The sequence below is a fragment of the Lagenorhynchus albirostris genome, chromosome X (genome assembly GCF_949774975.1).
Source record: "Lagenorhynchus albirostris chromosome X, mLagAlb1.1, whole genome shotgun sequence".
Taxonomy (NCBI): Eukaryota; Metazoa; Chordata; class Mammalia; order Artiodactyla; family Delphinidae; genus Lagenorhynchus; species Lagenorhynchus albirostris.
The window spans coordinates 90,764,326-90,785,580 of record NC_083116.1 but is presented as its reverse complement, the minus strand read 5'-3'; the positions used below and the strand labels follow the sequence as shown (position 1 = coordinate 90,785,580).

Sequence of the window (21,255 nt, the reverse complement as noted above, 5' to 3'; positions counted from 1 at the left end):
TACTGGAAGAGAGGATGATTAGGTATCCAGAGAGGCCTAGTTCTCCTTGGAATATAAATGTTGGACTAACTGGGTTATGGAGAGCAGTACTGTCTTCACTAAACTCCCGACTCAAATATTTAACCACCAATGCAATGTTTCCACTTGGATGTCCAATAGACATCTCAGACTTAAAGTGTCCCAAACTGAACTAGTGATGTTCTTCCCAAACTAGTTCCACCTGTAATTTTCTACGTTTAACTAATAGCAGATTCATTCTTCCTGTTCAGTCTTTCAGGCCAAAATTCCTAGAGTCATCTTTGATTCTTCATTGCCTCATACCCCATATTCAGTATCAAAGGAGATCCCCTTGGTTCTACTTTTCAAAATATATCAGATTTCATATAGTAAGTCAAAGGAAGAATGGCCCCTAATGATAAATGGGAGCACAAGCCTGCCTCCCACTGCTATATTTTATCATCATGCTTCTCTCACCTCCCCCACTCTCCTTGCCCCACTCTTCACACACCTCCTTTCCCATTCCATTTTAGGCAGCAGCAGTCTACCATTTTGCTTTCAATTATGAGAATCAATAAAGAGCACTTTTATACACACATTTATCTTATTTAAAGTTTAAAGCAGTCTTTTGGTAGCTTTTCCAGTTACTATTGCTGTATAAATTGTTTTTCCAGTTACTGTTGCCCCCAAACTTAGCACCAAGCAACCATGTTTTTATACTTATAGGTTCTGTGGGTCAGGAATTCAGACAGGGCACAGTGGGGATGGCTAGTCTCTGTTCTACTATGTCTAGGGCCTCATCTGGGAAGACTTGGAAGTTTGGGGGTGACTCAGCAGCTGGGGGCTGGAATCATCTAAAGGCTTTCACTAACGTGTCTGCCACCTGGGCTGGGATGACATAAAGATTGCACATGGCCTCTCCATTTGGTTTGGCTTCCTCATAGCATGACAACCTCAGCATAGGCAGACTCTCTACAGGCCTCAGACACAGGAGTCCACATGCACATGTTCCAGCAAAAAGATGAAGCTGTTTTCCCTTTTATGACTCAGCCTTGCAATTCTCATAGCGTCACTTCTGCTGTATCCTATTGGTGGAAACAGTCACATGCCCTTCCTGATTCAAAAGGAGGAGAAATAGACTTCACCACTTGATGGGGCAGTGGGAGAGTCACATTGTAGAAGAGCGTGTGGAATTTTTAAAATACCATCTGTCACAGAGGTTGTAATTGTCTTTTGTTTCATAAATGAGGCATGGAGTCTTGTAGAGAAGCAGAGTGGCAAGATTAACAAGGGGCATCTTGGGAAACTACTCCTAGAGATTTTATTATAAGGGCCTCCTGTTTAGTTAGCTTTTAAGGCACTTATTTCAAGCCTTTAAAAAAAATCCATGATGTTGTGGTATTTGTGCAATTTCTGTGCTGTTCACAGATGATTCTGATCCACTCATTAGGAAATGAAGCATAGTCTCTACCTGTTAAATATTTAGATCAACTGAAGACACACTGAGGACTCACTGTGCATAAGACACTGGAAGAGGCTGTAGGTCGGCTTAGAGTGGTTGCAGCTTCTTTTTTTTGCCTCCTCAGTGTCAACAGGAGTGTTCACATGGGCTAGAGGTAGCTGACCTACCCTGAGGAGCAGGTGGATAGGCTTTCTTTCTATGAGGCTAAGCAGGTGTGGTTGTGGGTCCTTTCACCAAAATCAGTCATCCAGAAAGTTACTACAGCATTCGTTTACACTCAAGCATCCAAATTGAAAACTGCACTTACTACATTACTCTAACAAAATTGCTCATATCTCTAGGCTTGTGAGCTTTTGCTGATTTGTTCAGTGGTCTGGTGACAATTCAAAGAGTGTCCCTCTACCAAGTGTATAGTAGCCAGAGAAGAAAATCACTGAGGGATGATCCTGGGATTTCGTCCAGCTATAGCAATGTTATGTGTACTTGAAGATGTTAAAGCTGCATTTTACAAAACCCCAAAGTAATATTTTTTCATTTATTCTCATAGACCTTCCCTCTATCGTTATAAGAATTTCTCCTTGTGAGTGTGTATTAACCACCTTTTACCCATGCATTTCCTTGCCTTTGGTATTACTGTTTCGGCCTATAATTTTTTTTATTGTCATAGGCTCAGTCCTTAGATTCAGACCTTTAGTTCAAGATACATATGAAAGATGAGTGCGATAACATCATCATTGTTATAAATTTTGCATTGAAATATAATATACACACAGAAAGATAACTAATGTATAACTCAGTTTTCATGAATTAAATACACTTGCTTAACTGGCACCCAGATCAAGAAAGAGAACATTACCAGCACCCCAGAAGCCCTCCTTCTGCTCCTCCCCACTGACTTCCTTCACCATAGGTGACAGTTTTGCCAGTTTTTAACCTTCATACTGAGACTGGCTTGTTTTGTTCATCATTATGGTTGTGAGATTCATCCATGCTATTGCATGGAGCATTTCATTAAGTTTCACTTCTGTGTCATATTCCATTGTGTGATATACCACATTTTATTTATCCATTCTGCTTTTGATAGATATTTGGGTTGCTTTCAGTTCTTAGCTATTATGAAAAATGCTAATATGGACATTTTTATACATCTTTTAGGATACATATGTGTACTTTTTTGTTAAGTATATTCCTAGGAGTGGCTTTGCTAGGTCATAAGGTATGCACATGTTCAGCCATAATATCTGCTGCCAAATAGTTTGCCAAAATGATTGTACCAATTCACACTCCCAGCAGCAGTGGTCGATTTGCTCCATTTCTTTACAAGCACTTAGTATCTTCAATTTTTGATCAGTCGTTTCAAGTTTAGCCATTCTGGCAGGTAATGGTGATTATGATTTCAGTTTGCATTTCCATGTTAACTCATGAGGTCGAGAACCGCCATCTGGATAGCCTTATTTGTGAAGTGTCTATTCAGGTTTTTTGCCCAGTTTTTAATTGCCTTCTCTGTTGTTTTCTAATTGATTTGTGAAAGTTTATTATACATTGTTGATAAACACGTTTTTCAGTCTTGGAGGTTATGGCTTTTGTGTCTTATTTAAAAAATCTTTGTCTATCCCAAGGTTATAAAGATATTCCCCTTTGTTTTCTTCCAGAAGCTTAATAAACATATTAGTTTAAATCAAGAACATTTATAGTCTGCCTTGTTCCATGTAGAATTTGAGGCAATTAAGATGAATAATTAAGCAAAATATTCTTCCTTTTAGAAAAAGATAAATCTTGAAAAAACTTAGATATTCTATAATTACCTCATAAGCCATGCACCAAAAAGTGCAGCATATTTAATCTCATAGTCTCTGGAGAATTCATATGCATGTCTTGTCCTTTTCGGTTGGGTTCATTTCAGTTGGAAGCAGGCCTCTGATAGCAGCTCCCAAATTTTTAGCTTCAATTAATATTTAGAGTTCCACTTTTTTCCTCAAATACTTTCTTGTTGTTGGCTTTTTAAAACTCCATATGGTAGAAAAATTAAAATATGCAAATGTATGTAGTTATTAACTTTATTCCACATGCATTATTTGGAATCATAAGCTTTTGGAAGAATGCTTAGGAGGAAATATTCAATCTAAAATTACAGGGTGGACTATGCCTCTGTATATATTTATGTGTATTCTTATGAATACATTTATGTTTATGAATCCTTGTACATACATAGTAACTCTAGAAGCTCCAGAAGCCTTCCAGAGAAACAATTTTCATCATTTTATGATGACACATATATCTATTTCTTTCTTTTTTATTTTTTATTTATTTATTTTTGGCTGTGTTGGGTCTTCACTGCTGCGCGTGGGCTTTCTCTAGTTGCAGAGAGCTAGAGCGACTCTTCATTGTGGTGCGCGGACTTCTCATTGTGGTGGCTTCTCTTTGTTGCGGACCACAGGTTCTAGGCGCGCGGGCTTCAGTAGCTGTGGCATACGGAATCAGTAGTTGTGGCTCACAGGCTCTAGAGGCAGGCACAGTAGATGTGGCGCACGGGCTTAGTTGCTCCACGGCATGTGGGATCTTCCCAGACCAGGGCTCGAACCCGTGTCCCCTGCATTGGCAGGTGGATTCTTAACCACTGCGCCACCAGGGAAGTCCCTTTCTCTTTTTTATTATAATTTTTTAACATCTTTATTGGAGTATAATTGCTTTACAATGGTGTGTTAGTTTCTGTTTTATAACAAAGTGAATCAGCTATACAAATACATATATCCCCATATCTCCTCCCTCTTGAATCTCCCTCCCACCCTCCCTATCCCACCCCTCTAGGGGGTCACAAAGCACTGAGCTGATCTCCCTGTGCTATACGGCTGCTTCCCACTAGCTATCTGTTTTACATTTGGTAGTATACGTAAGTCTATGCCACTCTCTCACTTCATCCCAGCTTACCCTTCCCCCACCCCACGTCCTCACGTCCATTTTCTACGTCTGCATCTTTATTCCTGTCCTGCCCCTAGGTTCTTCAGAATCTTTTTTCTTTCTTTTTCTTTTTTTAGGTTCCATATATATGTGTTAGCATATGGTATTTGTTTTTCTCTTTATGACTTACTTCACTCTGTATGACAGACTCTAGGTCCATCCACCTCACTACGAATAACTCAATTTCGTTTCTTTTCATGGCTGAGTAATATTCCATTGTATATATGTGCCACATCTTCTTTATCCATTCATCTGTTGATGGACACTTAGGTTGCTTCCATGTATTGGCTATTGTAAATAGAGCTGCAATGAACACTTTGGTTCATGACTCTTTATGAATTATGTTTTTCTCAGGTTATATGCCCAGTAGTGGGATTGCTGGGTCATATGGCAGTTCTAGTTTTTAAGGAACCTCCATACAGTTCTCCATAATGGCTGTATCCATTTACATTCCCACCAACAGTGCAAGAGGGTTCCCTTTTCTTCACACCCTCTCCAGCATTTATTGTTTGTAGATTTTTTGATGATGGCCATTCTGACCAGTGTGAGATGATATCTCATTGTAGTTTTGATTTGCATTTCTCTAATGATTAGTGATGTTGAGCATTCTTTCATGTGTTTGTTGGCAATCTGTATATCTTCTCTGGAGAAATGTCTAGTTAGGTCTTCTGCCCATTTTTGGATTGGCTTGTTTGTTTTTTTTGATATTGAGCTGCATGAGCTGCTTGTATATTTTGGAGATTAATCCTTTGTCAGTTGCTTCATTTGCAAATATTTTCTCCAATTCTGAGGTTTGTCTTTTTGTCCTGTTTATGGTTTCCTTTGCTGTGCAAATTTTTTGAAGTTTCATTAGGTTCCATTTGTTTATTTTTGCTTTTATTTCCATTTCTCTAGGAGGTGGGTCAAAAAGGATCTTGCTGTGATTTATGTCATAGAGTGTTCTGCCTATGTTTTCCTCTAAGAGTTTGATAGTGTCTGGCCTTACATTTAGGTCTCTAATCCATTTTGAGTTTATTTTTGTGTATGGTATTAGGGAGTGTTCTAATTTCATTCTTTTACCTGTAGCTGTCCCGTTTTCCCAGCACCACTTATTGAAGAGACTGTCTTTTCTCCACTGTATATTTTTGCCTCCTTTATCAAAGATAAGGTGACCATAGATGCGTGGGTGTATCTCTGGGCTTTCTATACTGTTCCATTGATCTATATTTCTGTTTTTGTCCCAGTACCATACTGTCTTGATTACTGTAGCTTTGTAGTATAGTCTGAAGTCTGGCAGCCTGATCCCTCCAGCTCTGTTTTTCTATCTCAAGATTGCTTTGGCTGTTTGGGGTCTTTTGTGTTTCCATACACAATTGTGAAATTTTTTGTTCTAGTTCTGTGAAAAATGCCAGTGGTAGTTTGATAGGGATTGCATTGAATCTGTAGACTGCTTTGGGTGGTATAGTCATTTTCACAATGTTGATTCTTCCAATCCAAGAACATGGTATATCTCTCCATCTATTTGTATCATCTTTAATTTCTTTCATCCATGTCTTATAGTTTTCGGCATACAGGTCTTTTGTCTCCTTAGGTAGGTTTATTCCTAGGTTTTTTATTCTTTTTGTTGCAGTGGTAAATGGGAGTGTTTCCTTAATTTCTTTTTTCAGATTTTTCAACATTAGTGTATAGGAATGTGAGAGATTTCTGTGCATTAATTTTGTATCCTGCAACTTTATCACATTCATTGATTAGCTCTAGTAGTTTTCTGGTAGAGTCTTTAGTGTTCTCTATGTTTAGCATCATGTCATCTGCAAACAGTGACAGCTTTACTTCTTCTTTTCTGATTTGGATTCCTTTTATTTCTTTTTCTTCTCTGATGGCTGTGGCTAAAACTTGCAAAACTATGTTGAATAAGAGTGGTGAGAGTGTGCAACCTTGTCTTGTTCCTGATCTTAGTGGAAATGGTTTCAGTTTTTCACCATTGAGGACAATGTTGGCTGTGGGTTTGTCATATATGGCCTTTATTATGTTGAGGAAAGTTCCCTCTATGCCTACTTTCTGCAGGGTTTTTATCATAAATCGGTGTTGAAATTTGTCGAAAGCTTTTTCTGCATCTGTTGAGATGATCATATGGTTTTTATCCTTCGATTTCTTAATATGGTGTATCACATTGATTGATTTGCATATATTAAAGAATCCTTGCATTCCTGGGATAAACCCCACTTGATCATGGTATATGATCCTTTTAATGTGCTGTTGGATTCTGTTTTCTAGTATTTTGTTGAGGATTTTTGCATCTCTGTTCATCAGTGATATTGGCCTGTAGTTTTCTTTCTTTATGATGTCTTTGTCTGGTTTAGGTATCAGGGTGATGGTAGCCTCGTAGAATGAGTTTGGGAGTGTTCCTCCCTCTGCTATATTTTGGAAGAGTTTGAGAAGGATAGGTGTTCGCTCTTCTCTAAATGTTTGCCAGAATTCACCTGTGAAGCCATCTGGTCCTGGGCTTTTGTTTGTTGGAAGATTTTTAATCACAGTCTCAGTTTCAGTGCTTGTGATCGGTCTGTTTATATTTTCTATTTCTTCCTGGTTCAGTCTTGACAGGTTGTGCTTTTCTAAGAATGTGTGCATTTCTTCCAGGTTGTCCATTTTATTGGCATAGAGTTGCTTGTAGTAATCTGTCATGATCCTTTGTATTTCTGCAGTGTCAGTTGTTACTTCTCCCTTTTCATTTCTAATTCTACTGATTTGAGTCCTTTCCCTTTTTTCTTGATGAGTCTGGCTAATGGTTTATCAATTTTGTTTATCTTCTCAAAGAACCAGCTTTTAGTTTTATTGATCTTAGGTATTGTTTCCTTCATTTCTTTTTCATTTATTTCTGATCTGATCTTTATGATTTCTTTCCTTCTGCTAACTTTGGGGAAGTTTTGTTCTTCTTTCTCTCATTTCTTTAGGTGTAAAGTTAGGTTGTTTATTTGAGATGTTTCTTGTTTCTTGAGGTAGAATTGTATTGCTGTAAACTTCCGTCTTAGCACTGCTTTTGCTGCATCCCATAGGTTTTGGGTTGTCGTGTTTTCATTGTCATTTGTTTCTAGGTATTTTTTGATTTCCTCTCGGATTACCCCCTTTCTCTCTTTTTTAGATGGCCTACCCTGTTCTTTAAAATTTCCAGGGACTAATAATTCAGATTTCGTCTTGGTTACATTTTCTGATGCTTCATGTACTACCTAGAACATTCATTGTAGAACGAGTCATTGGTATGAGAAATTTCTGTTTCTTCCCTTGCTTGGTTTCCTTGCCTTGGCCTCTTAAGTGTCAGGAGGGGTTTGGGAAAATAATGGGTTTGCTCAGGCCTGCTAGATAATTTGGTGGAAGAATGGGAATCTTTCATCCCATTGTGTTTTCCTGACTCAGACTTATAGTCACTATCATTTATGGTTGGGAAATGGCTTAAGTTTGTATAAATCCATGGCCTCTTGGCTTTAACTCATCTACCTAAATAGTAAAAATAATAAGAGATATAAAAATAACACTGGCTTTTTTTTTTTTTTTTTTTTTTTTTGCTGTACGCGGGCCTCTCACTGTTGTGGCCTCTCCCATTGTGGAGCACAGGCTCCGGACGCGCAGGCTCAGCGGCCATGGCTCACGGGCCCAGCCGCTCCGCGGCATGTGGGATCTTCCCAGACTGGGGCATGAACCCGTGTCCCCTGCATCAGCAGGCGGACTCTCAACCACCGTGCCACCAGGGAAGCCCGACACTGGCATTATTGATCATCTGTTTTTTACTATATACTTTACTAAGCACTTTATGTATTTTATTTCATATAATCATCATAATAACCCTATAAGTTTGATACTATTATATCATAATTTATGATTATCGTCCTTTTTAGCTGAGAAAACTGAACTTTGTAGACATTAAGTAATTGCCCAAGATCACCATGTGAGTGAGTGGCAGTAAAAGACTGGTTTGTGTGAGTCTATAGCCTATACTCTTTACCACCATCCAGTATGGCCTCCATGGTAGAAAATCATGAGTTTAGCTAAACTATATCTTTGGTATGTAATCCGGCTGTGCCTTTGTACAGGTATCACCCCTTCTTCTGGTTCCCCTTCTAAATAAATGTGGTGGCCATTGCACCAAGAATGCACAATGCAATATTTTATTAGAAGGAATGGAAGTAAGGGCCTAGGAGCCAAAAGCGTAAATGAAACATTTTATTAGCAGTCAGAGTATTCACAGCAAATAACAAAGCTGGATTTGTACAACCATTTACTTTCTAGAAAGGGATCTGTCATGCCTCTCATTTGGCGGAGCAGGGGATTTCCCCAGGGTGGGAAGGGAGAACATTCAGCTCCACTGTATGGCCTGAGTGCTGTTGGGCCCATCCAGTCAGTGCCTGGAATCTGTCATTTGTTGATTGTTATCAGCGTCTTTCTTTTGCTTTTCTAGGATTGTAGCCGACAAGGTAAAGGAGGTCCTATTTATCCGACCCCGGAAGTACATCCACTGCTCCAGCCCAGAGACTGCAGAGCCTGGCTACATCAACATCATGGAGCTGGCGGCATCTGTGTGCCGCTATGACCTAGATGACATGGACATCTTCTGGCTCCAGGAACTCAATGAAGACCTCGCAGAAATGGGTAAGTTGTTTCCTCACAAGTAACTTGTTCCTTGACTTGATTTGTGATTTTTTAAAAAAGGTGTCAGGACCATTTTAACTTGCTTTCATTTTGTGGCTTCCTTTCTTTTCTGGACTCTTCATTTATTTTTCTCTTTAATCTTAATCTTAATGAGGCATTTCCTGAAATGCATAAATATATTGAAGTAGAGCAGTAACATTTAAATCTGACCTTGTCTTTCCCTGTTCATGGTGAATATCACAGATCAGGGATGGCATGTAGGTTTCACAAGGCCATTTCCCAGTTCTGAGTGTGAGATTGGTCATGGCTGATTGGACTTCTGGTTGAGAAGGATTCTGAGACTGGTTGCTCGTTCGGCCCTGAAAAGTACCATGATCAGTGAGCAGGGCCAAGGGTAGTGGCACCTCTGACATCTCCACCTGATGGAGAGAAACTGCAACTTTAGCATTAGGCAGCACCACTGCAACTGACAGGTTGATGTGACCAGGATGCCTTAATGTAGGACTTGTATTTTGCTGCCTGGAAGAAGAATGGCAGGCCTAGGGCAAAACATCCCCAAAGCAGTTCTTAGCTACCTACAGTGAGTTCTAGAGTTGTCATGCTACTCTCAAAAAATAGAATAGAATGAAGCAAAAACAAGCAAATAAAAAACCTCGTAGTAAACATAGTAGTAATTTTAAAGTAAACGTGTGCCATACAGTACCATACCGGCAATGCTCAGAAATCCTAGGCTGAAAGGAAACTCACCTTATACTTACACACAGTTCTTTTTGACCTGTTTTCAGTCTAAACAGTGTTTAGGTCCAAGTGGTCCTGTGAAACTGGGTGGTTTTTAACTCTCTGTATGAGATATGGTAAAGGATACATTTGATTTTGTTTTTGTTTGAATCACATTTGTTCATTGTTAGTACAACAAGGAGCAGTGGTTTTCCTTTTCTTCCCTTTTTTTTCTTTCTTTCTTTTGAGGTTGGTATCTGAATGCATGTGAATACAAAATTAAAATTATACTAAATCCAGTTTGGCATGGTGGTGATAGTTACTCTGCCAGTAACCAATACTAACTCCTTGCTTTTTAAAACATTTTGTTTTATGTCTTCTCTTGTTCTGCCTTCTAAGAGGAAGGAGAGGGGTCAAAAAAATTTAGGGTCGGAACCACAAAGAGAAGGGAATAAAAGACTGACAGAAAGGGAAAATGAGAGTATGAGGGCATAATCAAGTGGATCGATGGCTCAATGTACAGTTGTGTTTATGAACCATACAACATCCATATACACTATAGTCATTACAGTGCTGCCTTCAACATGACACTGCCTTATAACAAAGTCCCTTTGGTATTTTGCAGTTAATTCCCTTTGGATGAGTTTTTTTTAAATAAGCTTTCAAAAAAATTTTTGAAATAGTTTTAGCTTTCAAGAAAAGTTGCAGTTTTAATACAGTTACCATATACGCCTCACGCAGTTTGTTTCGTCTAATGTTAACATCTCACTTTACCATGATACATCTGTCAAAGCTAAGAAAACAGCACAGGTACAGTACTATTAGCTAAGTTCCAGACTTTATTGGAATTTCACCAGTTTTTCCACTAATGACCTTTTTCTGTTCCAGGATCCCGTCCAGGATACCACATTGCATTTAGGCTTGGATGAGTTTTAAAAAGATGATTACCTTATCTCCAGCATTCCTTTAGAGTGAATGATATTGTAGTAAGGTTCTAAGAGCTTAAAATAAACTTTCAAAAACAATATTATCTTAAGCATGTTTTTTATTCAGATTAAGGAATTCTAAAAGTTGAGTGCTTACTGCATACCAGTCACTATACTAAGCAATGTATGAACATGATCTCATCTCTGCCTCACAAGAAATCAATGAGTTTGGTATTATTATCCTTATTTTTATAGATAAGGAAGCTAAGCCCTAAAGAGGGTAAATAACTTGTCAAAGCTTATATAACCAATGTGAGGTCAAGTTGGAATTTGAATCCAAGTGCTCTTATAACCAGACACTATACTCCTTCACTCCAGGGGAAAAAAAAGTGTAATTTGTCTTGGCTGGAAAAATTAAACATACTACCTGAGTAGTTTTTGGTTTCATAAGTAGCAACAACATTGTAAAGGTAGTTTATGTGGAATTCCAAAGTTCCTTAGGATCTTATATTGCAGATGAAGTGGTATATTTGGATAAATTTGTTTTGGATCACTTTGAGAAGTACTCCTGAGTTTATAAGCTGTTAGAATAAATATATGTGTGCTCTCACAAAATCATCAGTCCCCCTAAGAAGAAAAATGTTTAGTTGTTACCAATAGCCATCATATGAATCTTTTAGTTGAGTTATTATGTATAGAAGGCTAAGAAAAATTAAAAGTATAGAAGGAAAAGGAATCAAGAGGCAAAAAAGGTAATTTCAGAATTTGCAGTTAGACCTTTATGAATGCTAATAAGTTTACTTTATATTTTAGTTTGTCATTAGAAAATATTATTGGATTTTCTAAAAGTCAGGTTTGAAAAACAAATAACAAATATTTCATATGTATAATCACATATACAGCACCTAGAATTTTCTTTTATGGCTTAATACCTTTTTGTATGAAATTTTCCTTGTGTAACCATTAGATGTGCTCATTGGAACTAATTTGCTAAGAATGAATTGTTATTTATATCCAAATAGTTATATGATTCTAATTATTTTATTATACTATAAAGTGTTCAAGATTACAAAGTCCAATGAAAGTCCTCCCTCAATGGGAATAAGAGAAAACAGATTCGGGGGAGTTCCCTGGTGCCTAGTGGTTAGGATTCCGGGCTTTCCAGGTTCAATCCCTGTTCAGGGAACTGAGATCCTACAAGCCTCATGGCGCAGCCACAAAAAAGAGAGAGAGAGAGAGAGAAACAGATTTAGGAGGAGACTGGCTAGGATTTGGACAGAAAATTGAAAGGGTCAGTATATATAACTTACAAAGAATATGGTGAAATGTATTTCTCCTTTCATGTGTCAAACACTAATATGTGATGATAGGTAAATTTTAGAATAGCTCTAGTAAAAGATTCTTTAAAATCTGGTTGTTTTAGATCAGGGAAGAGATGGTTTTATCCTTTAGAATCTCCCCACCCCTGCACCGGGCTCACAGTAGGTGATTTGGGAATGACAGCTGACTGATGGGTTGATTGATTGTTTGTATTTCTGTGCAGGTTGTGGGCCAGTTGATGAGAATCTTATGGAAAAGACAGTAGAAGTCCTGGAACGCCATTGCCATGAAAATATGAACCATGCTATTGAGACAGAGGAAGGGCTAGGCATAGAGTATGATGAAGATGTGATCTGTGATGTGTGCCGGTCTCCAGACAGTGAAGAAGGGAATGATATGGTGTTCTGTGATAAGTGTAACATCTGTGTGCATCAGGTTAGTGAGAGTGGAGACCGCCACCTCCCCACGGTCAGCCTTTCTGAAGTTCAGTGATCATCTCCAGCACCCATATCTGGGTAGCAGCTTGCATTTAAGGGTGAAAATAAGGATTTGGCCTGGCTGTTCTCCAGTAATTCCTTTAGAAATAATACTTCTTATGATCCCCAAGGTGACTTATTAACTTTACTCCAGGGGGCTAAACCCAGGTCTTTATTGTGTATCTTCATGCCCATGCCATTGAGATTGCCTTGTTCGATACTTTTACAGTCCCCTGGGGAGTCTCCTTGCTACCTGCCTAGGAGTCTCTCCTCTGCCTTGGAGTCCCTGTTATATCATCAGGTTACACCCATGGTCAGTAACCTTGGGGAGTTTACACTTCCTACAGCTGGAAGTCGGGACTCCTCATCCTGGCACCCAGAGCCCTCCTCTGTCTCCCAAATATACCACTCCCAGGAAACTAGGTCTACTCCATTTTTAAACATCATAGAATTTTAGGATTGTAAAAAACCGTCCCACTCCTTAATTTTACAGATAATACCAGGAGAGGTGAAGTGACTTTACCCAACCTCTTATAGCTAGTTGTCATTCTTTCTCTACCACACTACTTTTTTAAATTAATAGTAATGATGATGGTGATATCCACATTCTTTTCAGCTCTTTCCTTTTCTTCCCCCACAAGCCCTATGCTCTAGCAAAATAAGGTTACTCAGTGGGACAGTGATGAATATTCCTGATGCTGTCCTGTCTCCATGTTTCAGCCACACCAATTTAAAATGCCTTCTCCCACCTCCGGCTAACAAAACTTTACATATCTTTCAAGATCTAGTTCGAATCCTTTCTTGAACTCCCTTACCCTAAGTGATTTTTCACTCTTCTGAACCTGTTGTGTGTTTCATTCATTTCATTAATTTATCTAGTAAATAGGTATGCAACACCATCCATGTTCCAGGACTGTGCTGCATGCTGAAGATACAGTGATGAAGAGGCAGACATGGTCTTTGCCCCCAGGGAGATCAGAATCTGGTGTAGGGTCTACAAGGAAACTGCCCATTTAGCATAGTATGCCAAGTGTTTTTGTAGATTGAAGTCCATGCTGCTGTGGAAGTGCATGGGAGGGATGGGGGTCAGGGATACCATCCAGAAGGTGGCATCCAAGCTGAATCTTAATGGCCAAAGGGAAGTGCCAGAAAAAAACAGCAGTGTGTGTTCAGGCAGAGAGGAGAACATGTTCAGGTGGGGTAGTGAGAGTAGGCAAAGTATGTTAGAAGCAACTCTGAGCTGTTCAGAACTGTGGAGAGTGGTGGGGTCGAGTAGGGAATGCATGGAGAGTGAGGGTAGAGAGGGATACAGGGGACAAATGTGAAGGGCCTTCTCTGACAAACTAAGGAACTTCGGTTTTGTCCTGTCAACCCTGAAGGATATGATTTGTAATTTAGAAGGATCATCCTGACTACAAAGATATTAAAATGATTAGATAATACAGGAGATAGAGAGAAACCAGGACTTAAGACTTTATTTTAGTTCCATGGGCCACCTAACCTAACCCTCTGTATTAAAAGGTACTCAGAATATTCTGTGATCAGTTGGGTCTCTTTCTTCCTTTTACTTGTATCCTTTTAGAGTGAATTTTGAAAATGTATATTCACTCTACCAGTTACTGGCATTTATGTCTCACCTTTAGTAACAGAGAAAATCTTTACTACTTAAGTACGAACTTAAATATCTGACAGTACAGGTCCACAGTCCCTTCTATGCATTTCCAAAATTTTAAAGCTCTGAAAACTACAAGTTTTTACCGAAGTTTGGCACCAAAACTGATTTGAGGGCAGTAGCAGAACTCACCCCGTATGAGGCTATTTGTAGTCTTTATTCCATTTTGTGAAAATACTCATATATTTTGTTAGAGAAATATTAATGTATTTGATTATATGGCACTGCCCTGGTCCCATAGGTAATATGCCATGTATATACTGTATCACTTTCCTAAGATATGAACAATTCTGAATTTCCTGATGTTTCTTACCCTAGAGTTTTCAGATAAATGATTGTGGATCTTTAGTAGAATTGAAGGTAATAGTACTGAGGTCATCTGTATATATTTTCTGTATTTGTCCTTCACAGTTGGGACAAAATATTAATGAATTACTTCCAGGTTCTTTAACTAACAAAATGAAATGTAGCATAATAATTCTCCTTAAAGATATTTTGCTTTGAAAACATATCCAGTAATGACTATAAATGGTGCCCTTTCCTCACATAGAAAGAAATGACAATAACACCTGACCAGGCCTTGCAGAATATAAGCTGGTATGTGTTAAAGCTGGACGTTGATGCCACATAAAGTTTCATATAAAAGAGAATTCTTCCGAAGTGAGTAGGTTCACTTGAATTCTAAAGAGATACTTAGGTTAGAGCTCCCTCTGTTGACTGAAAAGTGACTTTAAATGATTTGGAAGATTTGGTTTACTCAACAGAATTGGGGACATGTTGACAATTATATTTATTAAACATAATTTTTCTTCTTTAACTACCATATTATATCAACTGTTTGTTCCTCTGTGACTATAATACACTTACGGTCCGTACTTTAGAAGAGAGGTTTATTTTACATCAATAGATGTTGGATTTTAATAATTAAATTTTTTCATGAAAAACTGTGAAAATTGGGACCATTCCAAGGCCCTTAATGTATTCCATTTTCTGCTTCTTAGCCCATGTATTGAACACTCAAACTGAGGCCTAAATTAATTTGCCTGAAGGTACATGCTCATAGCTTTTATACCTGTCATATATATAATGTTTAGCACTAAATTTATTAACCCCTTGAAATTATATGTAAAACATATGTTCGTGCATGTGTGCAGTTTTTTTAAAAAAATGCAGTCCAGCCTTCGTCATTTTGTGGTCTAGAAAAAGTTGAGAGCCACTACAACACTACAATGAAATACAAGCTTCTATGATCTTATGACCAGGAATAAGTCTACAGAAGAGCTCAGTAAATGATTTTCTACCCAATAAAATGGCCAGGTGATAAAGGGTATTGCTAGAACCAGCTTCTGGTTTTTCTTCTGCTGGTCTGAAAGAGGCTCTGTTTTAGGGAGAAAGCTTGCTTTCATTTCCTTGCAGACTTTCTGAATCTCAGAGAAAGAAAAAGCTTTGAAGGTTAGGGACCTTATAAAATGATGCCCTGCTTTTGTGACAGCAGCCTAGTTGGAATCCAGCTTCAGTTGTTGAGTGAAATTTATTTGTTCTACCAAACCACCTACTCAAGCTCAGCGTAGAGAACCTTCCAGATAAATTGATGGTAAAGGACCTACCCCCAGTGACCTTACAGTATCACTGAGGAGATGAAACATAACAGTTAAAGTAGAGAAGCATACATGATGTCAACTAAGTACCTGGTGAGGGAAACGACGTTGAGTGGAGGGTGGGAGTCAGGAAGTGGAGCAGACACAGGGGCTACAGTGATCTGAGAATTGAGGTGAAGAACAGCAGGCTTTTTCTTTGAAGGGCCAGATAGTAAATATTTTAGACTTTGAGGACCACATATAGTCCCTGTTACATATTCTTCTTTCTTTTAACATCCCTTTAAAAATATGGAAACCATTCTTAGCTTGTTGGCCTTACAAAACACGTCTCAAGAAGTAGGCCCCTGGTTTTAGATGGGGTTGGGGGTGGGAGCAGAAGGGGTTTTTAGAGGGTTTATTGCTGTGCAATGGTATGAAGTCTTTGTTTTAGTAAGAAGAATATGGCAGCCAAATAGAAGAAGGATTGAAGGTATGAAGGGAGAGGAAGAGAATTTAGAAATAAATCAATCCAGGCATGACTTGTTTGGAGCAGTTGTGGTGGGGATGGAGAGGAAGGTCAGAGTCTAGTGACCACTCCATAGGGATTAGTAGCAAGCCCAAGGGACAGTAGATGAAGGAAAGTGGATAATAAGAGTCAAGGAATTTGGATCTGGAAGCTGCGAAGCATGGTGGTGATATGGATAGAGAGAGTTTGGAAAGGGGGCCAGTTGCGGGGGTAACATGATGGTGACTGTTGGAACTGGAATCTGAGGTGTGGGTGAACTTTCTGGGGCAGGCACAGACTTTGAAGCTGCGGTGGTGAATCAGTCAGTAGTGAAGGTATGCTAGGCCACATGGGGAGCCAGGTGACCCCCAGCTATAGTCTCTAATGGTGAGAGTAGAGCAGTAAGGGGGGAAGGATGGGCGAAATTAGAGATAGTGAAAAGGAAATCTAAAATATTTCCAAACTAATCTCCCTCCTTGCACCTCCAATAGTAATTCATTTATTTATTTGTCCGACTTCATTCTGTAAGGAATTTGAAGTAGCTTCAAGAACTCATTATGGACTATTGTGGTTAGTCTAATATTCTGTTCAATTCAGGATCCATTCGTAAGTCCCTTTTTCTTCAACTCAAGCAAGTAACTGCTACAGTTTCCTGAGAGTGCTTTTTATGCAGCAGGCACTGTTAGGCTCTTTAACATCAGCTCATTTGCTCCTCAGAAGTTTCATTCTGCTTATTTCTTAACACTTTTTTCTTGATCACAGCAGTGCATGACATGTAGAAGTTGTTCAGTGAGTATATGACTGACTAATTATAATACATAATCATTGAGAAAGCTTTAGAAAACGGAGGCAAAAAAAATATGTAATCACAAAACTCAGATAACAGTTGGGCTAACCTTTGCGTGTATTTCCTTCTAGTCTTACTCTATCGTCCTTAAAGTTAATTCTCATAGACAGACATGCTGACCTTAAAACAGATGCTAGAAGTTGCTTTTTTTTTTTTGAGTGTTTTAAAATTACTAAATCCTGGATATGAGCTCGTTTGGCCTTATTTGCCTCTTTCTCCTAAAAGTGGAGGGTACTCTGTGACTGTGTACCGGAGCAGACATTGACCCCGTGAGAAGATGCTAACCATTACCCCCCTCTCCTCCTCGTGCCTCCAGGCCTGCTACGGCATCCTCAAGGTCCCAGAAGGCAGCTGGCTGTGTCGCTCCTGTGTCCTGGGCATTCATCCACAATGTCTGTTATGTCCAAAGAAAGGTGGAGCCATGAAGACCACCAGGACAGGGACTAAATGGGCTCACGTCAGCTGTGCCCTGTGGATTCCAGAGGTAAGAATTCATCCAGGTCTGTGAGGCCATTTGCTCTCCCACAACGTTCAGACTGACTCAGGCTTCATGGAGATGCTTCATGCCTGCCCAAGTTTCTGAGGTGACAATGGTTCCACTTGACCTCCCTCACATCCTTCTTTTGCAAGTGGGCATGTGAGCCCATGTTAATTAATTTATAGGTGGTACTACCAGTGGTATTGGATAAATTTGGATGAGAGGAGAGGGTATGAGCAGCAGATTTTTTAAAGGTAAAACCTACCTTAAAAATACCAAATCTTAAGTGTTGAGTTTCATAAGTTTTTACACATGTATGTATCTGTCACCACAACCCAGACCAAGACATAGGACATCCCAGAAGTAGACATAGAGCATCCCAGAAGGATCCCTCACACCTACTTTCCAGTCCTTATCTGGGTCCCTATTACCCAAGAGTAACTACCATTTTGATTTCTATCACTATAGTTTCGTTTTGTCTAAAAATGGAATCATACAGTATGCACTCTTTTCTGTCTGGCTAGCAGTCTATATTGTAGTGTGTGTCAATGTTCATGCCTTTCCATTGCTGAGTAGTATTCCATTTTTTAAGAGTGTCTTTATTCGGAATGCCACCCCTCACTATTTAATCTGGTCCTTCAGTTGCTGATATTTCCCGAGGGCTTCCAGACATTACTTCTTACTTTTTATGGCTGCCCTTTTTATTTTTATCTATTTATTTATTTATTTTTAATTTATTTATTTTATTTTTGGCTGTGTTGGGTCTTTATTGTTGTGCGTGGGCTTTCTCTAGTTGCAGAGAGCAGGGGGCTACTCTTCGTTGCAGTGCGCAGGCTTCTCGTTGTGGTGGCTTCTCTTGTTGTGGAGCACGGGCTATAGGCGCATGGGCTTCCGTAGTTGTGGCTCGCGGTCTCTAGAGCACAGGCTCAATAGTTGTGGCCCGCGGGCTTAGTTGCTCCACGGCATGTGGGATCTTCCCGGACCAGGGCCCGAACCCGAGTCTCCTGCATTGGCAGGCGGATTCTTAACCACTGCGCCACCAGGGAAGCCCTATGGCTGCCCGTTTTTTTTTTTTAAAAAAAAAAATCTGTTTGGACATCTCATTCACATTCTCTCTCCCCAAACCCTATCCAAGCCAGCAAATTTGTTAGCATTTTAAGTGCAGAACAAGAGAGACTGCAGAATTCAGTTTATTGGGAGCTGATGATACTGTATCAGAAATTCATTCTTCCTTTAAAACTTGCCTGCCTTTATTCTTGTTAACGTCTAACCTGTCTAGCAGTCGAGCTCACAAAGTTAAACTGAAAGTTCTAGGTACATACTATGGTATTCTTATGAATATAGAAGTCAGTTTGTTTTTTTAATTTGAGTAGTGGTTTCTTTTTCTTACTGAAAACATCCAGCTAATAGACATGTGAAATGAACTCTGAGGTTTCTGGCCTGAGAATCACTAATTTCTAGCAGCAAATTCCCCAGCTAATAAAGCAGGCTCTTTCAGAATATTAAAAGTCTGGAACATGACTCAGGAAGAGTTCTTTAAAATTAAAAGAAGCTTTCTCACCTGTTGACATTCTCTTATGGTTTCTAATACCTGATTTCTAGTACTTTGGGGGCTTTTCTAGATGTCTCTGATCTTTCTACTGTTGGTTTCTCCATGTGGGTGGAACTTGTACTAGTTTAACTGTCCTTACTCAACAGTCCTTCACTTTTCAAAGTCATTTCTCTCTTAGAAACTCATGTACGTATTTTTAAAGAAAACACTTTTTACCAGAAGTTGCTTGACCCCTTATTTTCACACGGAAAAAAGTTCCGTGTTTTTAAAAAGCATCTCTTTCAGCACTCTCTCAAAGACTAATTTAACTTTAAAGCTACTTTGGCTGAAAGAATAGAGTAATCTGGTGATAGTTAGCGTGATTTTAAAGACTGGTTTTAAAATGTTATCCTCATCTTTTCTACTTATGTGCTGCAATCTCTTCATTACACAGATTGCTGCTACTTTCCAATGATACTATGTCACTGCCGCTGTTTTTCATCATTCAGTATTAAATGAAAAAAACACAAGGCATGTGGCACCATCTCAAACATGTGAGAGGTGCTAGATTTTGTGAATCTTAATTCCTTTCCTTAGTAGCTTTCTTTGGTTCCTAAGTAAAGTGTAGATATCTTTGATTCATTAAGGTAACCATGCCTAGTCTCTACTCCTGCCCTCTCATCCTATATATGAATCATTTATATTACTGGAAATGATTGAAGGCCTGAGCAGTGGCTAGAGACGGGTTTTATTTATTCTAAGTCCCATAGTAACCTTAGGAGACATGGCTCACCTCATTGTTTTGATGTTCTGAGCTTCTTGTGATATCATTTATGGTTTGTGAAAGGTACTTCTGGAATGCCTTGGTGCCTTCTGCCTTATGGTGGTGTTTTATTTGTAGGTCAGCATTGCTTGTCCTGAGAGGATGGAACCAATCACAAAGGTCTCCCATATTCCACCCAGTCGGTGGGCCTTAGTCTGCAACCTGTGCAAGTTGAAGACAGGGGCTTGTATTCAGGTAAGTCCCAATGAGAAGTGGTAGAGTGGGCTAACACCAAATTGGCCAGACTCACCCTCCCAGTGAGAGCATCCTGCTAATTGAAAGGTTACTCAGCAGGCTTCCCACTCGCTCCTAGAGCTCTGCTACTGTACAGACCATTTCTGGAGCCCCTTTTTTGGATGTTGCCTCTGGACCCTTCAGCTTATTCTTTTCAATAGCCATAGTGGTGGTTAATTTCCATCCTTCACTGTCAGATCTGATGAATTAGGTGAGTTCTGAAGCTAGATGATCCTGGGTGGCAACAAGCCATAACTTCTAAACAACCAGGCCCATGTTCTTGTGTGGCTCACCCATTGTAGATAGATGACTTGGGTTCCAGGATGATTTGACAGATGACCCTGTTGCTGGGCTAAGTGCAACTCATTTGATAGGGAAAGATGCATCTGAATGGATAAATTCTGGTTGATAGGTTTGAAAGTCACTCTCATAGGCATATTTGTTGCATATGGTAGTGCAAGTAGAGTTTTCTGAGACATCTGAGGCATAGAAATTCAGCTGCTTGAAGTAGAAGTCGTAGCTGGTGCACCCAAAAGCAACATTGGAGGTGGGGAGGATGGGGCTGGGAGAGGCCAGTCACCCCCAGAAAAGGCAGGAAGGTCGACCCTTCATAATCTAGTTTTCCAGAATGTCATCTCACCTTTTATTCCGAATGTAATAAGGTGGATTTCCTGGTGAGAGGAGAGGAAGGGCTGGCCTTCCACTTCCCAGACCTCTTGCATAGGATACAGTCTGGTTGGAGTTAGGTTTGCATGTTCACCTTCACAGAAAGGGGGCCATATGATGTCATAGCTTAGGGACAGTGGCTCTAGGTGTTTCATGAGGTTCCTTGCTATCTGGTTCATCTTGTAGATTTCTTGCTCTAGACCTGTGATCAGCCACTCCTCCAAGTAACCCTGGTTGTTTTACTGGGAAATGGTATTTAAAGAACACAATCTGGACCCCAGAAACACTTTTAGTTTTTAAACTCGTTTTTACATTTGACAGAATCGGATACTTTGTCTTGCTTTTTAAAAAAAAATTTTCCTGCTGATTTTATTTATTTTAACTATAGCACTTTAGCAATTATAAGGAGGAAAATTTTTAAGGAAAACTATTCCCATGGGCTCTAC

The 21,255-nt window shown here is 39.4% G+C and overlaps 1 protein-coding gene across 2 annotated transcripts in view; it reads left to right on the top strand.

Moving 5' to 3' along the window:
* The window catches only part of JADE3 (jade family PHD finger 3), a 151,212-nt gene that overhangs the window by 110,458 nt on the left and 19,499 nt on the right, over positions 1-21,255 (top strand). For both annotated transcript variants that reach the window (XM_060138196.1, XM_060138195.1), the window contains 4 exons: positions 8,847-9,037; positions 12,224-12,435; positions 17,394-17,561; positions 19,988-20,104. In XM_060138196.1, the coding sequence (XP_059994179.1) occupies positions 8,847-9,037; positions 12,224-12,435; positions 17,394-17,561; positions 19,988-20,104 (688 nt within the window). The remainder of the gene's footprint in view (positions 1-8,846; positions 9,038-12,223; positions 12,436-17,393; positions 17,562-19,987; positions 20,105-21,255) is intronic.